Source organism: Scyliorhinus canicula, chromosome 1, assembly GCF_902713615.1.
Source record: "Scyliorhinus canicula chromosome 1, sScyCan1.1, whole genome shotgun sequence".
NCBI classification, from domain to species: domain Eukaryota; kingdom Metazoa; phylum Chordata; class Chondrichthyes; order Carcharhiniformes; family Scyliorhinidae; genus Scyliorhinus; species Scyliorhinus canicula.
Genome location: NC_052146.1, coordinates 43,058,665 through 43,082,293, shown reverse-complemented (window position 1 = coordinate 43,082,293; position 23,629 = coordinate 43,058,665). Strand labels below are relative to the sequence as shown.

Here is a 23,629-nt window from a genome sequence, read left to right as displayed (position 1 = left end):
TGGTGACCAGCCACCAAAGAAAAAAAACTGAAATCGGGAACAAAGCAGTATAAAGGTGATTTATCGAGGAATTACTTTGTTAATCGTGCAAATGCAAATCAGGATGCAAAGCCCTTCAACGGGCATTTGGGAGACAGCATGGTGAGTTCGAGGACAAACCTTCTGATTTTTTTCAAAGGAATCAGCTGAGAACTTAAATTATCAGCTGAAAGTCCTAGCGAGAATGAACATTGAATGACAAAGCAAGTGAGATTGTGAGGACCAATCAGACGCGTCCATTACATTACAGCGTAAGTGAAAATGGGGTGTGTCGTGAAGGCCGGCCAGTGTGGTTCCCGAAGGTCGGGCTGGTTGGTAAAAGTGAGTCCTGGGAAAGAAAGTTTGAAAAACACGGATCTAAAGAATTGTACTATTACAACTAATCAACAGACTGTCACAAAGTTTAACTCCATACAAAGTTAAAGGTAATTTCTTCTTCTCAAAAACCTGTGAGCCTAACTAATGTATGGAACATTTGTTGTTATACTTCTCTCCCTTGCCCGATAAATTCCTGCTAGCCTTTTTGCTGATAACAAATGTGAACTGTCCATTCACCTTGAAGGCTAAAAACTCCTGCTGTAGTTTACAACGGAGCCTCTTCAGTTGTTATCTGTTATTAGCTCATCCATGGTTAGCTATATTTTAGTAATTAGCTTAATTAATAAGAGGATCAGGAGTTATGGGGAGAAAGCAGGAGAATAGGGATGAGAAAAATATCAGCCATGATTGAATGGCAAAGCAGTCTCAATGGGCCGAGTGGCCTCACTCTGCTCCTATGTCTTATGGTCTTATGGTCTAAAATCCCAAGATGCAACATCTTTTCAAGTGAAGCTAAGAATAGTCACATGGTGCTAAAACTGTAATTTCATTGCGTGCGAGATTAATCAGAATCATATAATAGTGTGTTGATTGATTATTACACTAAACTAAAACTATTCATGTGGCATCAATTTATCTACAACTCCTATTGCGAGTAGCCTGTTAGTCAAGCTGTCACTCTGCTCCTCACACCTCCTAATATAAATGCAGATTGATTCCCAGTGTCACCAAATTTTGCTTCAGGATGTTCCTGTGAAGCACTTTGGAGTGTTTCATTACATTAAAGGTGATATATAAATGCAAGTTGATGTTGTTAAAGACAGCTCACTACTGCCTTCCCACGAATGTTTCACTCACTTGCTCAAAAGAGCAGGACACAGAAAGAAAGCAGCTGGGTCAGAGAGGGAAGTGACTGCATTTGTTCGATTGTCCTCTACCTGGTTTCCATGATGAGGCACGGGAGTTTTAAACTGGACTCAATTTATTTGAGTACATAGAATCCCTACAATGCAGAAGGAGGTCATTCAGCCCATCGCGTCTGCACTGGCCTTCTGAAAAAGCACTCTATCCAGTCCCTATTCCCTGCCCTATGCCCATAACTGAACTTGTACATCCTGTACACAAGGGGGCAGTCCCTGGATACTAAGGGTGGCACGGCGACACAGTGGTTAGCACTGCTGCCTCACAGCTCAATGGAGCCAGGTTCGACTACAGCCTTAGGTGACAATCTGTGTGGAGTTTACACATTCTCTGTGTGTCTGCGTGGGTTTCCTCCGGGTGCCCCAGTTTCCTCCCACAGTCCAAAGATGTGCAGGTTAGGTGAATTGGTCATGCAAAGTTGCTCCTTGGTGCTCAAAGATGGGGTTGCGGGGATGTCAGCTTGGGTGAGGGTGCTCTTTTGGAGGGTCGATGCAGACTCGATGGGCAGCTTGACCTCCTTCTTCACTCTAGGAATTCTATGATCTATGAATTTATATAATAATATTTATTGTCACAAGTAGGCTTACATTAACACTGCAATGAAGTTACCGTGAAAAGCCCTTCGTCACCACTTTCGGCTCCTGTTCGGGTACATAGAGGGAGAATTCAGAATGTCCAAATTATCTAACAGCACGTCCTTCTGGACTTGTGGGAGGAAACTGGAGCACCCGGAGGAAACCCACGCAGACACGGGGAGAACGTGCGGACTCCGCACAGACAGGGGCCCAAGCCGGGAGTCGAACCTGGGACCTTAGCGCTGTGAAGCAACAGTGCCAACCACTGTACTACCATGCTGGCCATTATCATGGTCATATTCCACCAAACCTGCACACCTTTGGGCTGTCGGAGGAAACTACACAGGCACCCGGAGGAAATCCACACAGACACAGGGAGAAACATTCAAACTCCACAGTCACCCAAGTGCAGAGCTCGATCTCATGTCCTTGGCGCTGTGAGGCAGCAGTGCCAACTGCCATGCTACCTGAGTGCTGCGTTACATCTAAGTGTGCATCAGTCAAAACATAAACTTGAATTTGTCCAGTGATGGGTGCACTGACTGTTACTACAATTTTAGTTCCAGGCTTCTCGTAATTGGAAGAACCTTAGTGAAAATATTTAAACTGTCCTTCTGGGGGCATTTGTAATAATGTTGTGATATAAATGCATTGGATTCTGTAACGTTTATTGGTAATTTCCAATGGTGTTTTTCCCAAGAAGCATGCTGTTGGTTGGTCTGATCCTTTAAGTGCAGTTGGTTACTGATGTGGCAATTTGCTCACTGAGTCCCAGTGTCGAGCACGGCTCCAGGCCCAGGCGTGCTCCCAAGCGCCCCTGATGGAGATGCCGCATCAGGCGGGCGGCGCCCGCCGCGGCACGTCACCCGGATAAAGATGGCGGCGCACCTGAGCTACGGAAGGGTGATTCTCAACAACCTGCGGAGGCCGTCCGCAAGGAGCTGCGCGAATTCCTGGATAAATGTGAAGGCAGCAAGGTCCGGATTGGGGTGGTGGAAGCGGGGGCGCTGTGAATCTTGCCGACAACTAATGGCCACGTCGGGGCTTCCCAAACTGGGGGGTGCAGGGTGACCTGCTCCTTATTAATCCCCAGAAATCTGGGGGGTGCAGGGTGACCTTTCCTTATTAATCACCAGAAATCTGGGGGGTGCAGGGTGACCTGCTCTTTATTAATCCCCAGAAAATCTGGGGGGTGCAGGGTGACCTCCTTATTAATCCCCAGAAATCTGGGGGGTGCAGGGTGACCTCCTTATTAATCACCAGAAATCTGGGGGGTTGCAGGGTGACCTCCTTATTAATCACCAGAAATCTGGGGGTGCAGGGTGACCTCCTTATTAATCCCCAGAAATCTGGGGGGGGGGTGCAGGGTGACCTGCTCCTTATTAATCCCCAGAAATTTGGGGGGCGCAGGGTGACCTCCTCTTTATTAATCCCGAAATCTGGGGATGCAGGGTGACCTGTTCCTTATTAATCCCCAGAAATCCAGGGGGGGGGGGGGGGTGCAGGGCGACCTGTTCCTTATTAATGCTTGGAAACATCATTTTTTGGGGGGGGGGGGGGGTAGTGGGTGACCTGTTCATTATTAACATTAACCCGCAGGAAACTGAGAGGTACTGGGTGACATGCTCCCTATTATCCCCAAAATCTGGGATTGCTTGGTGACCTGTTCCTTCTTAACCCCTAGAAAACTGGGGAGTGCTGGGTGATCCTTTCCTTATTAATCCCTCGAAACCTGCTTGTGCTGGGTGACCCTTTCCTTGTTAACTTCTAGCAAATCCGGGACAGGATAACTTTATTGATCTTAGAAACTTGGTGTCTGCATTATCCACAGAATCTCGACAGTTTAGGGAGGCATTTGGCCCATCGAGTCTCCATCGATCCCTCCCGAAACAGCACTCTGCTTGGACCCCCACTCCCCCCCCATCCTCGTAGTCCCACCAATTGATCATGGCTTTAGTTGTGATTGTCATTAATTTTACTGCCTTTTTATTTAGGCCGTATTGTTCTCATTTATGAAATCTAATTGAATTCGACCTGAGTGCCTAATTTCTTTTTAAGCTCTAAGTTCAAGAAATTAATTTAATGATATTGAGTGACTCGAATTACATTCTTTACCCTTCCTCAACCTACAAATTAAAATGTGCAAGAAAGTTTACATTAAAATATATGGTTTGTTGGGGTGTGAGCTTGCTCAAGTGTACAGTAGGTACAAGTGTATATCATGCATTTTTAACAAAACTGAAAATGGAATATTTTTCAGCGATGAAGCAGTATAGAAAATTTGATGGCCCCCCTCCCTATCCCCAAGCCATCACACAACCAATAATAAAGTGCTGAAAATAATCATGTTAAGCAGCATTTGTGGAGAGCGGGGAAAACTCTCCGGTTGATATGGCCGTTTGTCAGAAGTGGAAAATGTATGGATGTAGCAGGCTTTAAGTAAACTGTGTGGGACGTGAGGAGGTGAGAACAAAAGGGAAGGTCTGGGGCAGAATAGAAGGCAGGAGTGATTAGACAACAAGGGATGGAGTTGGCAAGGCAATAGTGGATGCTATTGGGACAAGTCTATAAACAAAATGGATGGAGGAGAGCTGTAAATGTAATAGCAAAACCATTACTTGTATCAGTGTTGTGGTAAGGAGAGATGATATCTTGAGGGGTTAAGCTTGGGAACAAAAAAAGGGACATCACATTGCCAGCTGTTTGTTATAGACCCCTGATAGTAAGCGGGAAATCGTAGGAGCGAATATTTGTGCAATTCACAGAGGTGTGTAAAAATAAAAGGGTAATTATATAAGTGATTTCAACTTCCCCTACAGTAATTGGGATAGTCACGTTAAGGGCTAAATAGATTAAATTCTTAAAATGTACACGGGAGAACTTTTAGCTCAATATGTGGAGGGTCCAACACGGGACTGGTGCAGTGCTGGACCTATTCTGGTGGAATGAAGCTGGACAGGTGGGTTGATGTGTGGTTGGGGGAGCATTTTGGTGATAGCAACCACAACATGGTACAATTTAAGTTTGTTATGGACAAAGAAATGGGCTAGTTGCAAAAAAAGATTGTGGATGGGGGGGGGGGGGGGGGAGAGCAGAGTAAAATAAGGCAGGATCTGGTCAAGGTAGACGGGAAAGATGTTACTTGTGGGTGAAATCTACAGAAGAGCAGTGGGGGACATTCATAAAAGAATGGGGAGGGTACCAAGCCCAAATGTTCCCTCTAGGGTAATAGGAAGGAGTAACAATCACAGAGAACCATGGATGACCAGAGACATTTAGGATATGATGAAAAGGAAAATAGTGACTTTTAGCAAATACAAGGGAGCAAATCAATGGAGACATTAGTCAAGTACACAAAGTGCAGGGTGGAGTTTAAGAAAGCAGTTAGGAGAGCAAAGAGGGGATACAAGAAAGCTCTGGCTGGTAAAAGTAGTGAAAATCCCCAAGATATTCTAAACAGGATAACCAGGGAATAACCATTAGGGACCAAGGGTGGAATCTGTGGGTGGAGCCAGGGTACATTGGTGGGGTGTTAAATGAATATTTCACATCTGTCTTCACCAAGAGAATGAGTAGGCAAATATGGAACTCAGTGAGAGAGATTGAGAGTTCTTGAGCGAATTGTCATAGGGAGTGATAAGGTGTTGGCCGGCTTAAAAGTGGACAAATCTCCAGGTCCGGTATGAATTGTGTCCCAGGATGGTGTGGGAGGCGAGGGAGGAGATTGCAGGGGCTCTGACCTCATTGTTAATTTCCTCTCTGGCCACGGGGAGCTGCCAGAGGACTGGAGAACAGCTAATGTCGTTCCCACTATTTAAGGAAGGTTGTAGAGATAAGCCAGGGAACTACTGACTCATGTCAGTGGTTGGGAAACCATTGGAGAAAATTCTGAGGGAGAGAATCTGTCTCCACTTGGGAGAGGCAAGGTTTGATCAGGAATAGTCAGAATGGCTTTGTCAGAGGGAGGCCATGCCTAACAAGTTTGATTTAAATTTTTGAGCATGTGACCAGATGTGTAGATGAGTGTAGTGTAGTTAATGTAGTGTTTCAGCATGGATTTCAGCAAAGCCTTTGACAAGGTCCCACATTGGAGACTTATAAAGAAGACAATTGCACATAGGATACAGGGTAACTTAATAAAGTGGATTCATAATTGGCTTAGCTGTAGGAGACAGAGGGTGTTGACAGACTGTTGCTTTAGTGATTGGAAGCCATTGCCCCAGTGGTGGGTCCCCTATTATCATTTATATAGACATAGATGTCTATGTGGGGGATAGGATCAGTAAGTTTTCGGATGACTCACAGAATGGCCGGGTGGTTAACAGTGAGGTTGAGTGTCTTGGGTTACAGGGAGATATAGACAGGATGGTCAAATGGGCAGAAAAGTGGCTGATGGAATTTAATCCTGAAAAGTGTGAGGTGATACACTTTGGAAGTGGTAATATGACAAGAAAGTATTCAATGAATGGCATGACACTGGGAAGTTCTGAGGAACAAAGGGACCCTGCCGTGTTTGCCATAGATCTCTGAAGACAGAAGGGCAGGTTATAGAGTGGTGAAAAAAGGGGCATATGGGACACTATCCTTTATCAATCGAGGCATAGATTACAAAAGCAGGGTGGTCATGCTGGAGCTGTATAGAACTTTGGTGAGGCCACAGCTGGAGTACCGTGTGCAGTTTCTGGTCGCTGCAGTAGCATTGTGGTTAGCATAATTGCTTCACAGCTCCAGGGTCCCAGGTTCGATTCCCGGCTTGGGTCACTATCTGTGCGGAGTCTGCACATCCTCCCCGTGTGTGCGTGGGTTTCCTCCGGGTGCTCCGGTTTCCTCCCACAGTCCAAGATGTGCAGGTTAGGTGGATTGGCCATGCTAAATGTCCTTAGTGTCCAAAATTGCCCTAGTGTTTGGGTGGGTTACTGGGTTATGGGGATAGGGTGGAGGTGTGGGGCTTGGTGTAGGGTGCTCTGGTCCAAGGGGCCGGTGGCAGACCCGATGGGCTGAATGGCCTCCTTCTGCACTGTAAATTCTATGATATTATAGGAGGATGTGATTGCGGTGGAGGTGATTCACCAGGATGTTGCCTGGGATGGAACATTTAGGTTATGAAGAGAGGTTGGATAGGCTTGGGTTGTTTCTCTGGAGCAAAGAAGATTGAGGAGTGTCCCTGATTGAGGTGTACAGATCGAGAGGGGGCATGGACCTGGGTGGATAGGGAGCTGCTGTTCCCCTTAGTTGAAGGGGCCAGTTACAGGCAGACACTAGTTCAAGATGAGCGGCAGGAGGGTTTAGGAGGATTTGAGAAAAATGTTTTTACCCAGAGGTTGCTACCGCTCTGAATCGCTCTGATTGGGAGGGTGTTAGAGGCGAGTTGTCTCACACATCCTTTAAAAAGTACCTGAATGAGCACTGGATAACATTTTAACATTCAAAGATGTGAGCCCAAGTGCTGGCAAAATGGGATTAGGTAATAATAATAATAATCTTTATTGTTACAAGTAAGCTACATTACCACAGCAATGAAGTTACTGTGAAAATACCCCCTAGTTACCAATTCTGGCTCCTGTTCAGGTACACCGAGGGAGAATTCAGAATGTCCAATTCACCAAACAGCATGTTCTTTCGGACTTGTGGGAGGAAAACCGGAAGCACCCGGAGGAAACCCACGCAGACAGGGGAGAATGTGCAGGCTCCGCACAGACAGTGACCCAAGCCCGGAATCAAACCTGGGACCTTGGAGCTGTAATGCAACAATAGGCAGGTTAGGTGTCGTTCATGCGTCAGTGCCAAACTCGATGGGCCAAAGGGTCTCTTCTGTGCTCTATTATTCTGTGGATCTGCTGTCACAGGCAAGGCTAGCATTTGCTGCCCATCCTTGAACTCACCATTTGCTGAGACAGTTAAGATCAACTGCATTGCTAGATGGTGTGCTATCCTAAGTGTGCTGCCACTTTTTTTGTCCAATCTATTACTTTTTTTTACAACTACAAGTTAGAATATTTAAAAAGTAGTTCAGGAAATAGAGGTGACCCTAAATTTCTTTCTTCGATGAGTGACTGGGGGCTGGTTTAGCATAGTGGGCTAAATAGCTGGCTTGTAATGCAGAACAAGGCAGCAGAGTGGGTTCAACTCCATACCAGCCTCCCCGAACAGGCACCGGAATGTGGCGACTAGGAGCTTTTCACAGTAACTTTGTTGAAGCCTACTCGTGACAATAAGCGATTATTATAAGATATTGAATGAATCACCTACTTAAGATTATTTGCCTTTAAAGGCATAATGGGTGGCTTGACAATCTTTTGAATTGTGTAAATATTCCGACTGAAAGGTTATACTAGCTTGCTAATGAACTAAGTTGGAATATGGGACAATATGGTTTTGTCTAGTATTCGGTTACACTTGTGTTTTCTCAAGCTTGCCACTTTATGCCTATGGAAATGAAGTGATAGAAATGTCCTCTTGCTTTTGTTGAGAATTTCATGTGTAAACTTTGGATTCACCTTATTTGACTGCTCTTTACTTCTACTTGGACAGAGAGTAATACTGGTGTTTGTACTGGTATGTCTACCAGAGCAGCTGATATGTGCAAGAACTCAACGTTTTACCTGATCTCAGAAATGTACCTTTCAAAAGATGTCTGGAAACACATCATTCTAACCCAAGCTGGTTCACTAATGTATTTTAGGGAAGGCAACCTGTTATTCTAACCTGATCTGGTCCATATGTTGTTCCAATACCACACTGTTGTGGTTGACATTTTGCTGTCCTTTGAAGTGGTCTAGACAGACAACACTCCTCTTCAAGCCATTCAGCAAGTCAATTAAGGGTGTATAATACTGACCTTACCAGGGACATCCATATCCTGAGAATTAGATTTAAAAATGTAAAATAAGTTGAGCTCAAATTAGAAAATCCGCTTTCTGGGTCACTATTGACTGATTTGATTTTCAGATATTGATGACAGATATTGACTGTCGATTTCCCTGCTGCAAGTGTAGGTACAAGACCGTTTGAGACATCAAGACTTTGTGAATTTCTGGCTCCTGAAAACGGTCCGTTTTTCTTGCACAGGCAATAGTTTGGGACGAGCACCTTACTGGACCATTTGGATTAATTGCACATTCACTATTGAAGGTAAATGGTATTTTCCTAAGACTTGAGCACTAGAATGATCAATGCTGGTCTGTTTTATAAATATCACACTTCTAATGTGTAATGCTGATTCTCTTAACACATCCCGTTCCAAAAATGGATATTAGTTTTGAAATGCTTGGAACCAATATTGGCAACTAACCTGTTTTACTCCATGAATGTAAAATACTTTGCTGACATGGGAATTTCTATAGAACTAATGATTTTGAACTTGATGTTGACCATTGCCTGGGACCCATTTAAAAGTAGAATTTGAGGTTCTGTAAAACGTAATGCATCAACAGATTTTTGTACATTTTGCTATTTAGACAACAATGCAGATAAGTATTTTTCCATGATATTTTGTTTTTTCTCGTTGTCTTAAAGGGTCATGGTACTTTCAGTAATGGTAATGTTTAACAATCCTTTAGGAACATGAAGTGGATAAAATGACCCTGAAGGAAGGGCGTATACCTGCAGCTGATGTCAAAAACATCATTTTCTTTGTGAGGCCCAGACTGGAACTAATGGACATCATCGCTGATAATATTCGTTGGTAGGTGCTTTCAGTTTTAAACCGGATTGCTGATTTTCTTTTTTCTAATTTATCATTTTTCAAATTGGTGTCTCTCTTGTCACTTGATGTTATCACTAATTGGATAACTAGCAGTATGCAGTTACTTGTGGCAGGAGAATAAGAATGTGGAAGTGGTAGAAATGGGACTTGAAATTCCGTACGATTTGACCCTGAACGGTGTAAATCATTACCTAGATACAGTAATGTTTTAAATTTTTATTTTTAGTGAAGACAGACTTCATGGGCCTCACAGAGATTTCCATATCTTGTTCCTGCCACGTCGAAGTCTCCTTTGTGAACAACGACTAAAAGAACAAGGACTTTTGGTCCACATCACCCATATTGAGGAATACAGCCTGGATTTAATTCCATTTGATAGTGATCTGATGTCCATGGAATCTGAAAGTGCATTTCGGGTAATTGGTTATTTTATCTCCTTGTTTCCAATGCAAGGTCTCAGGTTTACTTTAAGTATTAGATAATTTATCTCTCTTTGAAATGAATATGGTTGCAATTTAGGCATTCTGTATTGCTTGGTGGGTTGGATAAAATCGTTATATTTTCTATGAGAATAATTTTAATTGCTCTCTTATGACACCCTGAGCTAGTGCGTGGTCAATTCCAGCCCCATTTGACCCAGAGTTGCAACACAGGTGAAATTAGCTTTTGTATTAATACCTGTGACATTGGTTGAGTTAAATTGACAACGGTCACCAGGTTTGTAAAGTTTAAACAAGTAATCTTTAAAATAAAAGGATGAGGATTGTTGATTCCAACGGATATCTGCCAGTTAGTTCTATCTCCAAGGTTAGGCCTTCAGCTGGATACGTTCCTCGGCTGTAATGATGTTCACTGCAGGCGCAGAGAGGCAGCAGAAAGAGAGAGAAAATGTAACGCTCCTCTTCTTTCGAGAGTCTAGAGGCTTCTGGCAGTTTCTCTGGGGGAAATAAAACACCTGACAGGAGCCAGTTGCTGACTGTTGTCAGGCAGAACACTGCCCCTGGCCAGCCCACTAGTTGCCAGTTAGCCAATCAAGCCGACCACCTCCAAAACCGGTTCCCAACATTCACTCTGCGCCGACGAGTCTGGGTTGTCCTCTCCAAAGTAAAACCAATGTCCTGGCAAGCACTCTTCTGCTTAAAGGCACATCCCGATTAGGGATCCACAGACCAAAAATTAATCAAAGAAAAGAAATAGGAACAAAGGAAATAAACAGGAAGGACTCTTGCACTCAGTTGCATTGAATGTAGCTTCATATAATCTCTGTAATGATCAGGGCTCTTCTATTAAATTGGGATCCCCATCACTACGAAGTTTGGCACTTAAGCCCGATGTACAAAATTAAATATAAAAACGAGGAGAAAATGGCCCAAATTTTATGATCTGATTTGTACTGAAGCTGTGACATTCACCGCTGACTGCGCAAAAAAATACATACATACTTAGTTTGTTGACTGCTGAGTGAATTTCAGCTTGTCCCCAGAGGAGATGAGTGGTGGGGAATATTCTCGGTGATGTCACGTTCGTTAATAACATGAGCTGTAAACACCCTTTCAGGTCAGATTACAGCTCCAAGACAAGGGAGTGTTATGATTTTAAAACTTCTTTATTAGTGTTTGGAAAGACCTAATAAACTTTAAGTATTTCAACAAAATTGATTGCTACTGGAAAATATCTTGGACAAACTGTCTTGGTTTTGAACAGAACGTGCAAGTTCACAGTGGACCTTAGAATTTGAAATACTTAAAATCATCGGAGAAAAAACAAATGGTGTTTCCATGAAATAAATTTGGACTGATTCCTAGCCTCTGATCTGCTCTAGTAGCCACAGTATTTATATGGCTAGTCCAATTCAGTTTCTGGTCAGTGATATTCCCCAGGATATGATGGTGGGGTTTCAGTGATGGTAATGCCATGGGATGTCAAGGAGTGAAAGTTAGAACCTCTCTTGTTGGAGATAGTCACCGCCCAGCAATTATGTGGTGCAAATGTTACTTGCCACTTGTCATCCAAGCTTGGACATGCTCCATTTGGACAAAAACTGCTTCAGTATCTGAGGAGTCGCAAATGGTGCTGAACATTGGTGCAGGCATCAGCAAACATCCCACTTCTGGCCTTATGATGGACGAAAGGGCATTGATGAAGCAGCTGAAGATAGTTGGGCCTCGGACACTATCCTGAGGAACTTCTGCAATGATGTCCTGGAGCGGAGATGATTTGACCACCAACCACCAGACCCATCTATCTTTGTGCTTGTATGACTCCAACCAGCGGAGAGTTTTCCCCTGATTCCCGTTGACTCCAGTTTTGCAAGCACTGCTTCATGCCATATTCGGTTAAATGCTGCCTCGATGTCAAGGGCAGTCACGCTCACTTCACCACAGGTAACAGGGCACAAAATACAGGGATATCTTGCAGCTGGTGACAGCAGAGTGCATGAGTCGGTGCCTGCATTCAGTTATTGCTTCTTCGAGTTAATGTAACTTTGAAATAAACCTTTGACTCCCGGGAATGTGCTATTGTGACAGGTACAGTCCTCTTACTAGTGGCATCTCTTGAAGGTTTAACAATCGTTCAAGATTAAAGCTCTGCGTTTGAGACTTCAGTATTTACAGTCATTTAGATTTGGTATGAGTGAAATCAAAATCATTTAAAAGCTGTCCTGAATAAGTGGTACATTCCTTGCTTGTTATTAATTGTGTTAACTGAAGTTGATGTGTTCCCGAGCAGGCCCTGTGCCTGCAGGTACCAGCTCTAAAACATTAACCATTGCTAATTGTGGCTGTCAGCACGGGTCACTGCCGCTTTACAAAATGGCTCAGCAGGACCAATGGAAGGTTCTTCTTGAGCCTGTTAAAGTGGACTACAAGATACGGTTTATGGCGCAGGTGCACATGACCGAGGTTCTGGTACCGTTTTGCCCCCCAATAGCAGTGAACATTTCCACATTCGCATAATAGGGATTACGAAATCTAGACCAATGTAACTTCAAGAGAGTAGAAACATGGACACGTGGACTGTTCTTTTCACTCAAGCATTTGCATTGGATTCTTTTTGCAGCAAGTAAATAAGTCATCTGTTACATAGAAACATTGAAAATAGGGCAGGAAGAGGCCCTTCGAGCCTGCTCCGCCATTCATTATGATCATGGCTGATTCCAACTCAATAACATAATCCCACTTTTCCCCCCATATCCTTTGATCCCCTTTGCCTAAGTGCTATACCTAACTGCTTCTTGAAAACATACAATGTTTTGATCTCAACTACTTCCTGTAGTAACAAATTCCACAGAGACTTGCCACTCTGAGTGAAGAGATTTCTCCTCATCTTTGGCCCCATTCTTTGAAATGTGTCATAATCTTCCGAAAGCTCCCAGTTTGTGCAATTTTTTGAGACATTTTCCTCCATAATTTTCGCTATTATTTTGACCCCTTTTCTGCTGCAGCTGGGCGAGTGGTTTATATTTCCGCAACCAATTACAGTGTTGCAGGGTGAATTTCTTTTTAACAGTCCAAAGGTCGTGGCCAGCATTAAAGTGTGGCAAAGGCACACTTATCAGGATTGCCTTCAGTGCAGGCTGGAGAAATTTCTAAGCACTGGAAAGTTAACTGTTTGAAACAAAAGACTGCCTACCAACAGTGTGGCGTGTGTGTGCACCCTGGAGCTGATATGCCATTGATGCACAGACATATGCACCGTGTCTGTGCCAGCTATGTGGACAGCTATGGCGTGCTACTTCAATATCCGCCACAGATCTCTTCCTGGCTGCTACCAATATTACTCTGATGTGTTGTCAAGAGCTATGCGGACCAGTACGAATACTGCACAGTAGTAGTTCAAATTGTGATGCTCTTTGCAGCCCAATGTTAAAATTGCATTGCCTTGGATTTGTGATCATTTATAATCTTTGCATAAGCTCTCCAATATTTTAGTCGTTGTGAGAGGTGCCATGACTCCCTGAGCTAGTTCGCAAATCAATTCCGGCCCCACTTGAAGTTGAGTCATAACAATCAGTGAAATTAGATTATTTTAAAATAACAGCGGACCTTTGCTGAGCCCAATAAACTGCAGTTACCAGGTTGGTAAATTTTAAACACACGCAACTTTATTTCACAGTAATATAATTAAACTGACAAAGATGTAACTGACTACTTAATACCCGTTTCCTCACCCACACATACAGACAACATAGAAGAAAACAGTGGTGGCGAGGAAAGAAAATATTAATAAAAGCAAAGGATCTCCAATGCAAGAGGGCTTCTAGATCGAGTTAGAGCTTTCATTTTGACTACTTCCTTCTAGGATTCAGATGGTTTACTTTGGCAAGGCTGTCTATTTTTGAGAGAGATCATTTCAAATATATAATAGATGTGCCAAGCACTCACTGGTTTTAGAACAACAAAGCAGTTCTTTGCTTCAGCGAGAGGACCTTCTTTGAAGATCTAATCACTTCTGCCCAGCTCTCTCTCTCTCTCTCTCTCTCTCTCTCTCTCCTCTCTCTCTTTCCCGAGCATCACACAGGAACCAATCACTGATGCTGTCAGCCAGAACACCTTATCCCTGGCTAACCCGCAGGTTGCCAGCCAGCCCATCGAACCAACTCCCTCTAAAACTGGTGCTTAAAATTCACCTGGCTGTTTTGCCTCTCCAAGATTCATGGAACACACTGCCCTGACTAGTAGGCTGCCTCAGCTTAAGCCACTGCTTAAAGACACATTCCAATTATTGGTCCACGGACCAATAATAATAGAAATAAAATAAATGGGAACAGGGAGGACAGGTGGGAGCACTTGTTTTCTTCTAAAATTATAAACAAAGTTGATAATATTTCCAGCAGCTCCAGTGAATCAGATGGACACTTTTAACATCCACAAGAAGCTGATCTGATTTACTGTTAAGGGCCTTGTTTTACAGAAAATAATGAAAAGTTTTGTTATATTTGCAAATAGGAATGTTATCTAGAGAATGACAGACCGTTCTATCCATGGCGCCAAGGACTAATGACTCTGCCAACTTGTACGGAACCATCCCACAGATATTTGGGAAAGGTGAATGTGCACGGGTATGTCCAACCTTTTCCATATTGCTTGTAAGTTTTAGGTCTTCAGTGCAAAGAATAAGATTTTGAGGATGACTGTTATAATTGAGATAAGTGTCAAATGTACTTTAATTGTTATGTAACTTGGCATGTCATTTGATTAAGTTTGAGCTGCAACAAAACCATCGTTCTACATCAAAATTTACATCCCCCCCCCAACAAGCAGTAAACAGTAACAGATACAAAGTCATACCGTTAGCATCAACAACGATCCCATCCTCCCACCACCCCAACCAACAGCCCACCTGTCAATATATGCATCAAAAAACAAACCCTCCCACGGTGGGAAAAAACCAAAGGAGAAAAAGGAAAGGAGTCCGGAATCGCCCATGGTCACCATTAACCTATAGAGTCGTCGTCCCCCCCCCCCCCCCCCCCCCCCCGACACTCGATGCCATCCAGCCTCCGAAAGAGTACCGTAAATGACCCCCAAAAGTTGTTAAACCCCACCCCAACTCCTCCCCTCCACTTCCTCTTGTAAAACTGCTCCCCGCAACTTTCCACCCCGGCTAGACTCATCGGACCCTGTTCTGCCAGGCTCCGATGGCCGCAGCCCCTCCCCTCACCTCACCCCCGTTCACTGGCCGGCTTAAACTGGCCAGCGTGGAGGCCCCCGCCCGGGTCTCTTTCCCCCTTGCCCGACCCCAGGAAAACCCAGAAGTCCCCTTTAGCACACAAACCCTGCGTACACACCCACGCCCCAAGAACCCTCATTACGACTGAAAGTCCCATTTCTTTCCTTGTCCAAATATACACAACGTTGGCTCCTGTAGCCCATACACCAGCCCACAGTGAAACAAAAAAAAAGAAAAAATACAGTCATGAGGCTACATTGGTACAAGACCATTTCTCAATTCTGCCACAGTCCTTCTGCCTTCGCAAACTCCTCCGCTGCTTCCGCCATCCCAAAATAAAAGTCCTTGAACTTGTAAGTCACCCTCAGCTTCGCTGGATATACAATGCCGCACTGCACCTTGTTAATGTACAGTGCGCCCTCTTCACCCAGTTGAAGGCAGCCCGCCTCCTCGCTAGCTCCACTGTAAAGTCCTGGTATACGCGTATACCAGCTCCAGCCCACTGCACCACCTGCTTCTGCTTGGCCCAGCACAGGACCTTCTCCTTTACACTGTACCTACGGAAGCATAAAGTCAGTAATCTTGGTGGCTCACTCGCCTTTGGTACAGGCCTCCATGACTGATGAGCCTGATCCAGTTCATATCGGGAGGGATCCTCCCCCTCCCCCTCCCCCAATAGCTTCGCCAACATCGTGGCAAAATACTCTCCGGCAGCCCCACAATCCTCAAATTCTGACGCCTGGATCTGTTTTCCAGGTCTTCCATTTTGCCTCGCAGATCCTTGTTGATCTCTATCACCTTCTGCATCTCCTTCCCCATTGAGGTAAGTTGATCACTGTGCTGCAATAATGTCTCCACTTCCTTCAGCACCTCGCCTTGCTCCCACACCTCCGCCACTGTGCTCGCCACCGCCATCCTCACCGGGGTAATCGCCTCCTCCACCAGCATTTTCAAAACCGCCGCCATCTCCTTCCTCATTGCCTCCGTGTGTTTTGTGAGCTGCCTCCGAACGGGAGCCCCTCCAACGCGCGGCTGCCTCCCTCCTGCCGTCACCGGAAGTGACCATTCAACATCGTTAACTTCTGGTGCAGAACAGAGATATTTTATAAAGTAGATAAATGTTATCTACAATTGTGTTCAGTGACAGTGAATGGATGATGTGATCCTGTTATTGTTGACTATGAAAATCACGCACTTCATAGCAGGGAGAGAATGCATCTTGCAGTAACAATTGTAAAGTTTCACTATTCAGTAGGCTTGGGTGTGGTGTCTGCAGAGATTGTGGGGCCTGTCAAACTCGTTAGATTTTCTAGGTCCTTTCACAACGCACTCCTATTCCTCCAGCAGTCATCTTTCTCCCCACTCTCCCAGGGTATGCTACAGGGGATTTATTATCTGGCGCTTGCCCTATCTCCCCAATTCTGCTGTCAGCGATACTTATGAAGTTCTGTTCCCATATATTTTGCTATGGCGATCTGAAATCTGCTACTGGCTCTATTTCTGGGCCCTTAACTTTATGTAATTTAAGAGATAAATGTGGTGCCAAGAGTGTTAGTTTTTTTGGAAATTCGGTACTGTGGGAGGTTCAAACAAGAGCTCGGTTCATGGTCAGTCGGTTTCATGATTTTTTAACCCTGATTGTTTCTCCACAGCTGGTGGCAAATATGATGCTAAGAATTGAAACGAGAATTTTGCTGGAAGTCAGAACCAGATTTTACCCGTCTTTTGATAAACTCCTGTTACTTGATCGTAATGTTGACTTGTTAACACCTCTAGCAACACAGCTGACCTATGAAGGACTGATTGATGAAATATATGGCATTCCAAATAGTAAGTTCTGAAAAATCTACAGTTGCTGCCTGCATTTGTAATGACCGATAAATACACATTTTGTTCTACAGCAATTGCAAAATGTTTTGTTTAATAAATTTAGTGTACCCAATTCATTTTTTTCCCAATTAGGGGGCAATTTTTTTTTTAGTGTGGCCAATCCACCTAGCCTGCACATTTTTGGGTTGTGGGGTCGAAACCCACACAGACACGGGGAGAATGTGCAAACTCCACATGGACAGTGACCCAGAGCCAGGTATCGAACCTGGGACCTCGGCGCGTGAGGCTGCAGGCTAACCCACTGCGCCACCGTGCTTGGTCCTAATTGCAAAATGTTTAAGGGAAAATAATGTACTCCCATGTTTTGGAATCTTGTATGCTTCATAAACACTTAATTCTGGAATTATAGATAAGGACGAGCAAGTTAATACCATTTGCCTGAGATTTGAAACCGTTATCACCCACTTCAATTATGTTGATTTTGTTTTTCTCAACATAAAAAACGGTGCTGGCTCTCATTTCTGGAATACTGTGTCCACATTCTGCTCAAAGATCTGTTGATCTCTGAGACATTTGCTGCATAGGGCCACTGAGCCATACAGAGAAGCAATATCCCAGATTCTGTTTTTGTTATGTGCTGAGTTATCTCATCACATCCAGTATAAATTCAAATTACTGCGGATGCTGGAATTTGAAACCAAAAAGAAAATGCTGGAAAATCTCAGCCGGTCTGGCAGCATCTGTAGGGAGAGAAAAGAGCTAACGTTTTCGAGTCCAATGACTCTTTGTCAAAGCTAACAGACAGACAAAGTGGGAAATATTTATACTGTGGAGTGAGAATGAAAGATGAGTCATAGCCACAGAAACCCAGGGAAACCGGGTGCTAATGGCCACAGAAACCAAGGGGAAAGAGTGCTAATGGCAGTCCCCAGATGAGAACAAAAGATGTGAAAGGCCAAACAGCAGAGAAACTGACATCAGAAGGTAAACTCTGACAGATGTAGATGTGGGAGGAGGGGAAGTGGGAAGCAAAGTGGAGAAAGGGTAAGGAAAGGTGGATAAGATGGTTGGGGGGTTTAATATATATCAAGAAAGAAAGAAATGGTTAAAGACAGTTAAAATGAAATGGGATGAAAACAAATGGGTTGAGGGGGGGTGGAGCTGATCATCTGAAGTTGTTGAATTCGATGTTGAGACCGGAAGGCTTGTAGCGTGTCTAACCGAAAGATGAGATGTTGTTCCTCCGTTTGAGTGAGCTCACTGGAACATTGCAGCAGGCCAAGGACAGACATGTCGGCATGGGAGCAGGGTCTTTTGTTAAAATGGCAAGCAATGGGAAGGTCAGGATCCTGAATGGTGAACACGCAGCAGCAAGGGCTGGGCCTGGGAGAAATAGGGTAAGAAGGATTGGGACTGTTGGAGGGTCTGGCAAAGGTTCTCAGCAAAGGACTCCACTTTGTACCCGTAGGTCCCCAGCTCAATGATCCGGGCTCCACATGATGTTGAACTCTTCTTTCGTCGCCTTTTGTCTCCGTGCCCACTTCTTTTGGACAAGAAATCCTCCCCCCGTTCCACTGATCCTTTCACGTGCCTCCAACATTCTTCCTCCAAGTGGACCCCACCGCCGGGACATTTACCTGCCCTTGTGGTTTTCATTGTGAACTGTCGACGGGACATTGGCCATCTTAAGTTTTCTGCCCCCCTCATCCATTCCAACCTCTCTCCTTCCAAACTTTCTGCTCTTCACTCTGTCAAGTCTAACCCTCACTTTGTCATCAAACCTGCCGACAAAAGGGGTGCTTGTTGTCGTCTAGCGCACTGACCTCTACCTCGCAGAGGCTGAGCGCCAACTCTCAGATACTTCCTCTTACCTCCCCCTGGACCATGACAAGACTACTGAACATCAAGCCATTATTTCCTCTTATCTTGACTCCATCCTCACTCCTCTGGTCCATTCCCTCCCCATCTACATCCAGGGTTCCTCTGATGCACTGCATCATATTGACAGCTCGCAGTTCGCGGGCCCTAACCGCATTCTATTCACCATGAATGTGCAATCTCTCTACATCTCCATCCCACACCAGGATGGCCTGAGAGCTCTTCGCTTCTTTCTCGAAACGAGGCCGGACAATTCCCATCCACTACCACTCTTCTCCACCTGGCTGAACTCGTTCTATCTCTCAACAGCCTCTCCTTTAACTCATCCCACTTTCTCCAAATCCAAGGTGTAACATTGGGTACCCGCATGTGTCCTAGCTACGCTTTCCTTTTTATGGGGTATGTGGAATATTCCTTGTCCAGGTCCACTCCCACGACTCATTTACTGATACATTGATGACTATTTTGGTGCCGTTTCATGCTCTCATCCGGACCTGGAAAAATTCATCAACTTCGCTTCCAGTTTCCACCCCTCCATCACTTTTACCTGTTCCACCTCAGACACTTCCCTTCCCTTCCTTGATCTTTCTGTCTCCATCTCCAGCAATAGACTATCTACTAATATCCACTACAAGCCCACTGACTCCCACAGCTGTCTGGACTACAGCTCTTCGCACCCTACATCCTGTAAAGGACTCCATTCCTTTCTCTCAACTTCGCCTCCGTCGCATTTGTTCCGATGATGACACTTTCCAAAATGGTACTTTGAAAATGTGTTCCTTCTTCCTCAACTGTGATTTCCCACCTACAGTTGTTGACAGGGCCCTCAATAATGTGCAGTCCATCTCCCGCGCCACTACCCTCGCCCCCTCCCCTCCCTCCCAGAACAAGGATAGAGTCCCCCTCGTTCTCACATTTTCATCCCACCAGCCTCCGTATGCAAAGCATAATCCTCCGCCATTTTCGCCAACTCCAGTGTGATGCCACCACCAAACACATCTTTCCTTCACTCCCTCAGCATTCCGCAGAGACCGTTCCCTCCAAGATAATCTAGTCCACTCCTCCACCATACACAGTTCCTCTCCCATCACCCATGGCACCTTCCCATATAATCGCAGAAGGTGTAACACCTGCCCCATTACCTCTTCCATGCTTAACATCCCAGGCCCAAAACACTCATTCCAGGTTAAGCAGCGTTTCACTTGCATCTCTTCCAATTTGGTTTATTGCAGTCGCTGCTCCCAATGTTATCTCCTCAATATCGGAGAGACCAAACGCAGACTGGGTGATCGCTTTGCTGAACATCTTCGATCCTGTGCGCATCAGGATCCTGACCTTCCTGTTGCTTGCCATTTTATCAAATGACCCTGCTCCCATGCCCACATGTCTGTCCTTGGCCTGCTGCAATGTTCCAGTGAAGCTCAACGCAAACTGGAGGAACAACATCTCTTCTGGTTAGGCACGCTGCAGCCTTCCGATCTCTGCATCAAATTCAACAACTTCAGATGATTAGCTCCACCCCTCCTCAACCCATTTGTTTTCATCCCATTTTATTTTAACTGTCTTTAACCATTTCTTTCTTAATATATATATTAACCCCCCCCCTCCCCCCCCATCACCTTATCCACCTTTCCTTCACCCTTTCTCCACTTTGCTTCCCCCCTTCCCCTCCCCCCACATCTACATCTGTCAGAGTTTACCCTCTGATGTCAGTTTCTCTGCTGTTTGACCGTTCACACCTTTTGTTCTCTCTGGGGACTGCCCTCTTTCCCCTTGGTTTCTGTGGCCATTAGCACCTGGTTTCCCTAGGTTTTCTGTGGCTATGACTCATCTTTCATTCTCACTCCACAGTATAAATATTTCCCACTTTGACAAAGAGTCATCGGACTCGCAACATTAGCTCTTTTCTTCTCCCTACAGATGCTGCCAGACCTGCTGAGATTTTCCATCATTTTCTTTTTGGTTTCATCACATCCAGTTTAGGACATTGACAATGGGCCTTTAATATTCAGGGATCAGCAAGGGTGGAAATCAACTAGAGGTTCCTGCACCTTGCAGGCAATGCTTGCAGGTATATTTTGGATGACTACCAGTTTCAGCTGCAGTGCCCCCTCCCAGAAATGAACACCCTAATGATGCTCACTATTTAAACTCACACATAATGAATGGCCATAGTCAATTTACTGAAGGCTGCTGGTACCTTTAGATCTGTCCTGTAACATAAACATTTCCCAGAAGAAAAGGAATTATTCCCCCCCCCCTCCTTGTTTTATATGTTTTTGACCTTCGCTTGGGACTTACACCAGGGCATTTTAATTAGGAGGCTCAGTGGAGGGTAATGTGATGGGATCTTTTTGAGAAACAATGGGATGCTGAAAATTGGGATTTTCAGGATTAGTATAGCCTTTCCCCATTTATAATGACCTTGTTGATGTCTTACCACTTACAACTCCATGTGTCTCTCCACATAGACAGGTATGGGTGTCCTTGTATGTGCGAGTGTGCAGTTTCTGTATTGAATATCCACACCTAAACCCACTTGTGTTTTCCCCATACCCCACAACATTGAAATTTGCATTTACTGTTTCGGAAACATTGTTGAGATATTATTAGCTAAGCAACTTACCAATAGGTAACTTTTTATATGTGATTCAGAGGAAATAAAAAGTAATTAAACTTGCATTATTATCTTCCATTTAAAATTGGGAAAGGGATCAACCAAGACAATTTTTGATCAAGTTGAATGATACTAGTTAGCATATTGTGATAATTTGCTGTAGATAAAGTCGCCTGTAAATCAGTTATTGTTTTGAATCATATCTCTGTTGCTTCTATTCTTAAGCATGGTTTTCAATTCCAAAGCAGTAAAGAGGTCTCCTCCAAAATCTACCTCTGTTTGTACCATTTCTTGCAGAGGCTGTTCTTTCCCATTATACATCCTAGGATAATCAGATAAGGGCATTCAGATAAAGGGGTATGTTGACCTGAATTCTGATTATTAATATTTTTTTTGTGTGAACAGTGATCCTTAATATTTAAATGAGCTAATGAAAATCCATGTGCAAATACTGGACCTAATGCTCCACTACAAGTAACTAGCATTTGAAGATCCATCGTTTTTGGTGGGGTTTTTTTGTGTACTCCAGGCTTGGCAAATAAGTAACACACCATATTTGGCCTCATCCCGAGAGGATTCCATGAGCACTATCAAACAAAATTTGACACCAAGCTGCATAAGCAGATATTAGCACCGTCGGCCAAAGGAGTAGGTTGTTGACCAAAGGAGTAGTTTGTTGACCAAAGGAGTAGGTTTTATTGAGACTTGTAGAGCGATCTGGAGAGCGAAAATCCAAAGCTTCGGACCTACACAACCGATGGGATGTCTACCATTGTGGAGCGCTTAAAATCAAGAGACCAGAATTGGAGGAGTGTAGAAATGTGTGAAGTTTGGATGTCTGGAAGTGGTTACAGAGAATGGAAGGGGGAAGGCCGTGGAGGAATTTGGAAGACACAGGTTGAGAATTTTGATATGTTGCCGGGCCAGGATCCAGTGTAGGTCAGCAAGCACAGGAGATGATGGATGAATGATCTTTATGTAAATGAGGATATGGGTGACCGAGTTTTTGATTGAGCTCCAGTTCATCTAGGGTGGGAGGCTAGGAAAGCATGAAACAATCAACATAGAGGTAGCAAAGATCTGTATTAAGATTCCAACAGCAGATTAGCTGAGAGAAAGCAGAGTCAGGAAATGTTATGGAGTTGGAAATGAGCGTGGTCTTGTTGCTGGTGTGGGCATGTTGTTGGAAGCTAATCTTGGGGTCAGATGCATCACCAAGGATTCAAGTGGTGTGTTTCAGCAATTTTTGTTTTCTGGATAGGTTAATTCCTGGATAGGTTAATTGAAACTCCTCCCTTTGCCCTTTCTTCCTGTCTGTCACCCCAATCCAAAGACACTAGTCAATTCTCTTTTATAATGTGGAAATGTTGTTTTGATGCTTCTTGGCTTTATATTTGTGACTTACGTTTTTCAGCTAATGTAAAACTGCCTCCTGAGAAATTTGCACCAAAAAACAAATGAAACTGGCCGAGATCTTCCCACTGAACCTAAAAGCTACAGTTAAACTCTGCTGAAGAACTCTATGCCGAAATCAGAGACAAAACTTCAATGCAGTTGGTTCAGTCCTCAGTAAAAAGGCCAAGTTCATCTCTGCCGCGTTTGAGGTAATGCGTCTTGTAAAGTCTGAGATGGCTACGCCTTCAGTGATGCAGATTGTTTCCTAATTTCTGCAGGTCAGAACAGAATTAACTTTGGTCCTAAAACCTTGCTTTCTCTGTGTTGTTTTGCAGAGTAACTTGGGGAATATTGTACTTTTATTTTGTTGCAGTAAGAATTTTGTTTGGCTTATTAATTATAGGAAAAGAAAATGACAATTCACCTGACGTTTTATCGATAAAATCTAGGCATAAGCCGATTCAGTTGGATGCTTTGAAACATTCTGGTTTGTTAATTATCAATAAATGATGAAGAATTACCAAATAAATGACGTTTGCCAATCAATATATATTTCAATTGAACAACATTATATCTGAATTTCAATGGATATTGAGTGTTGTGTTGGGAAGTAAAAATATTCATTAGATTTCTAACACTAGGAGTTGCATCTGCACAATTTTAAGGCTTCATTAACAC

At 44.1% G+C, this 23,629-nt stretch overlaps 1 protein-coding gene across 1 annotated transcript in view; it reads left to right on the top strand.

Annotated features, from left to right (window-relative positions):
* Window positions 1-2,714: 2,714 nt before the first annotated feature.
* vps33a (VPS33A core subunit of CORVET and HOPS complexes) overlaps window positions 2,715-23,629 on the top strand; it is a 35,194-nt gene continuing 14,279 nt past the window's right edge. Inside the window, 12 exon segments of the mRNA XM_038789878.1 lie at window positions 2,715-2,772; window positions 2,775-2,830; window positions 8,922-8,984; window positions 9,413-9,537; window positions 9,785-9,974; window positions 14,508-14,565; window positions 14,568-14,620; window positions 16,884-17,061; window positions 22,971-23,013; window positions 23,015-23,043; window positions 23,046-23,093; window positions 23,096-23,160. Coding sequence (XP_038645806.1) covers window positions 2,730-2,772; window positions 2,775-2,830; window positions 8,922-8,984; window positions 9,413-9,537; window positions 9,785-9,974; window positions 14,508-14,565; window positions 14,568-14,620; window positions 16,884-17,061; window positions 22,971-23,013; window positions 23,015-23,043; window positions 23,046-23,093; window positions 23,096-23,160 — 951 coding nt within the window. The 5' untranslated portion in view covers window positions 2,715-2,729.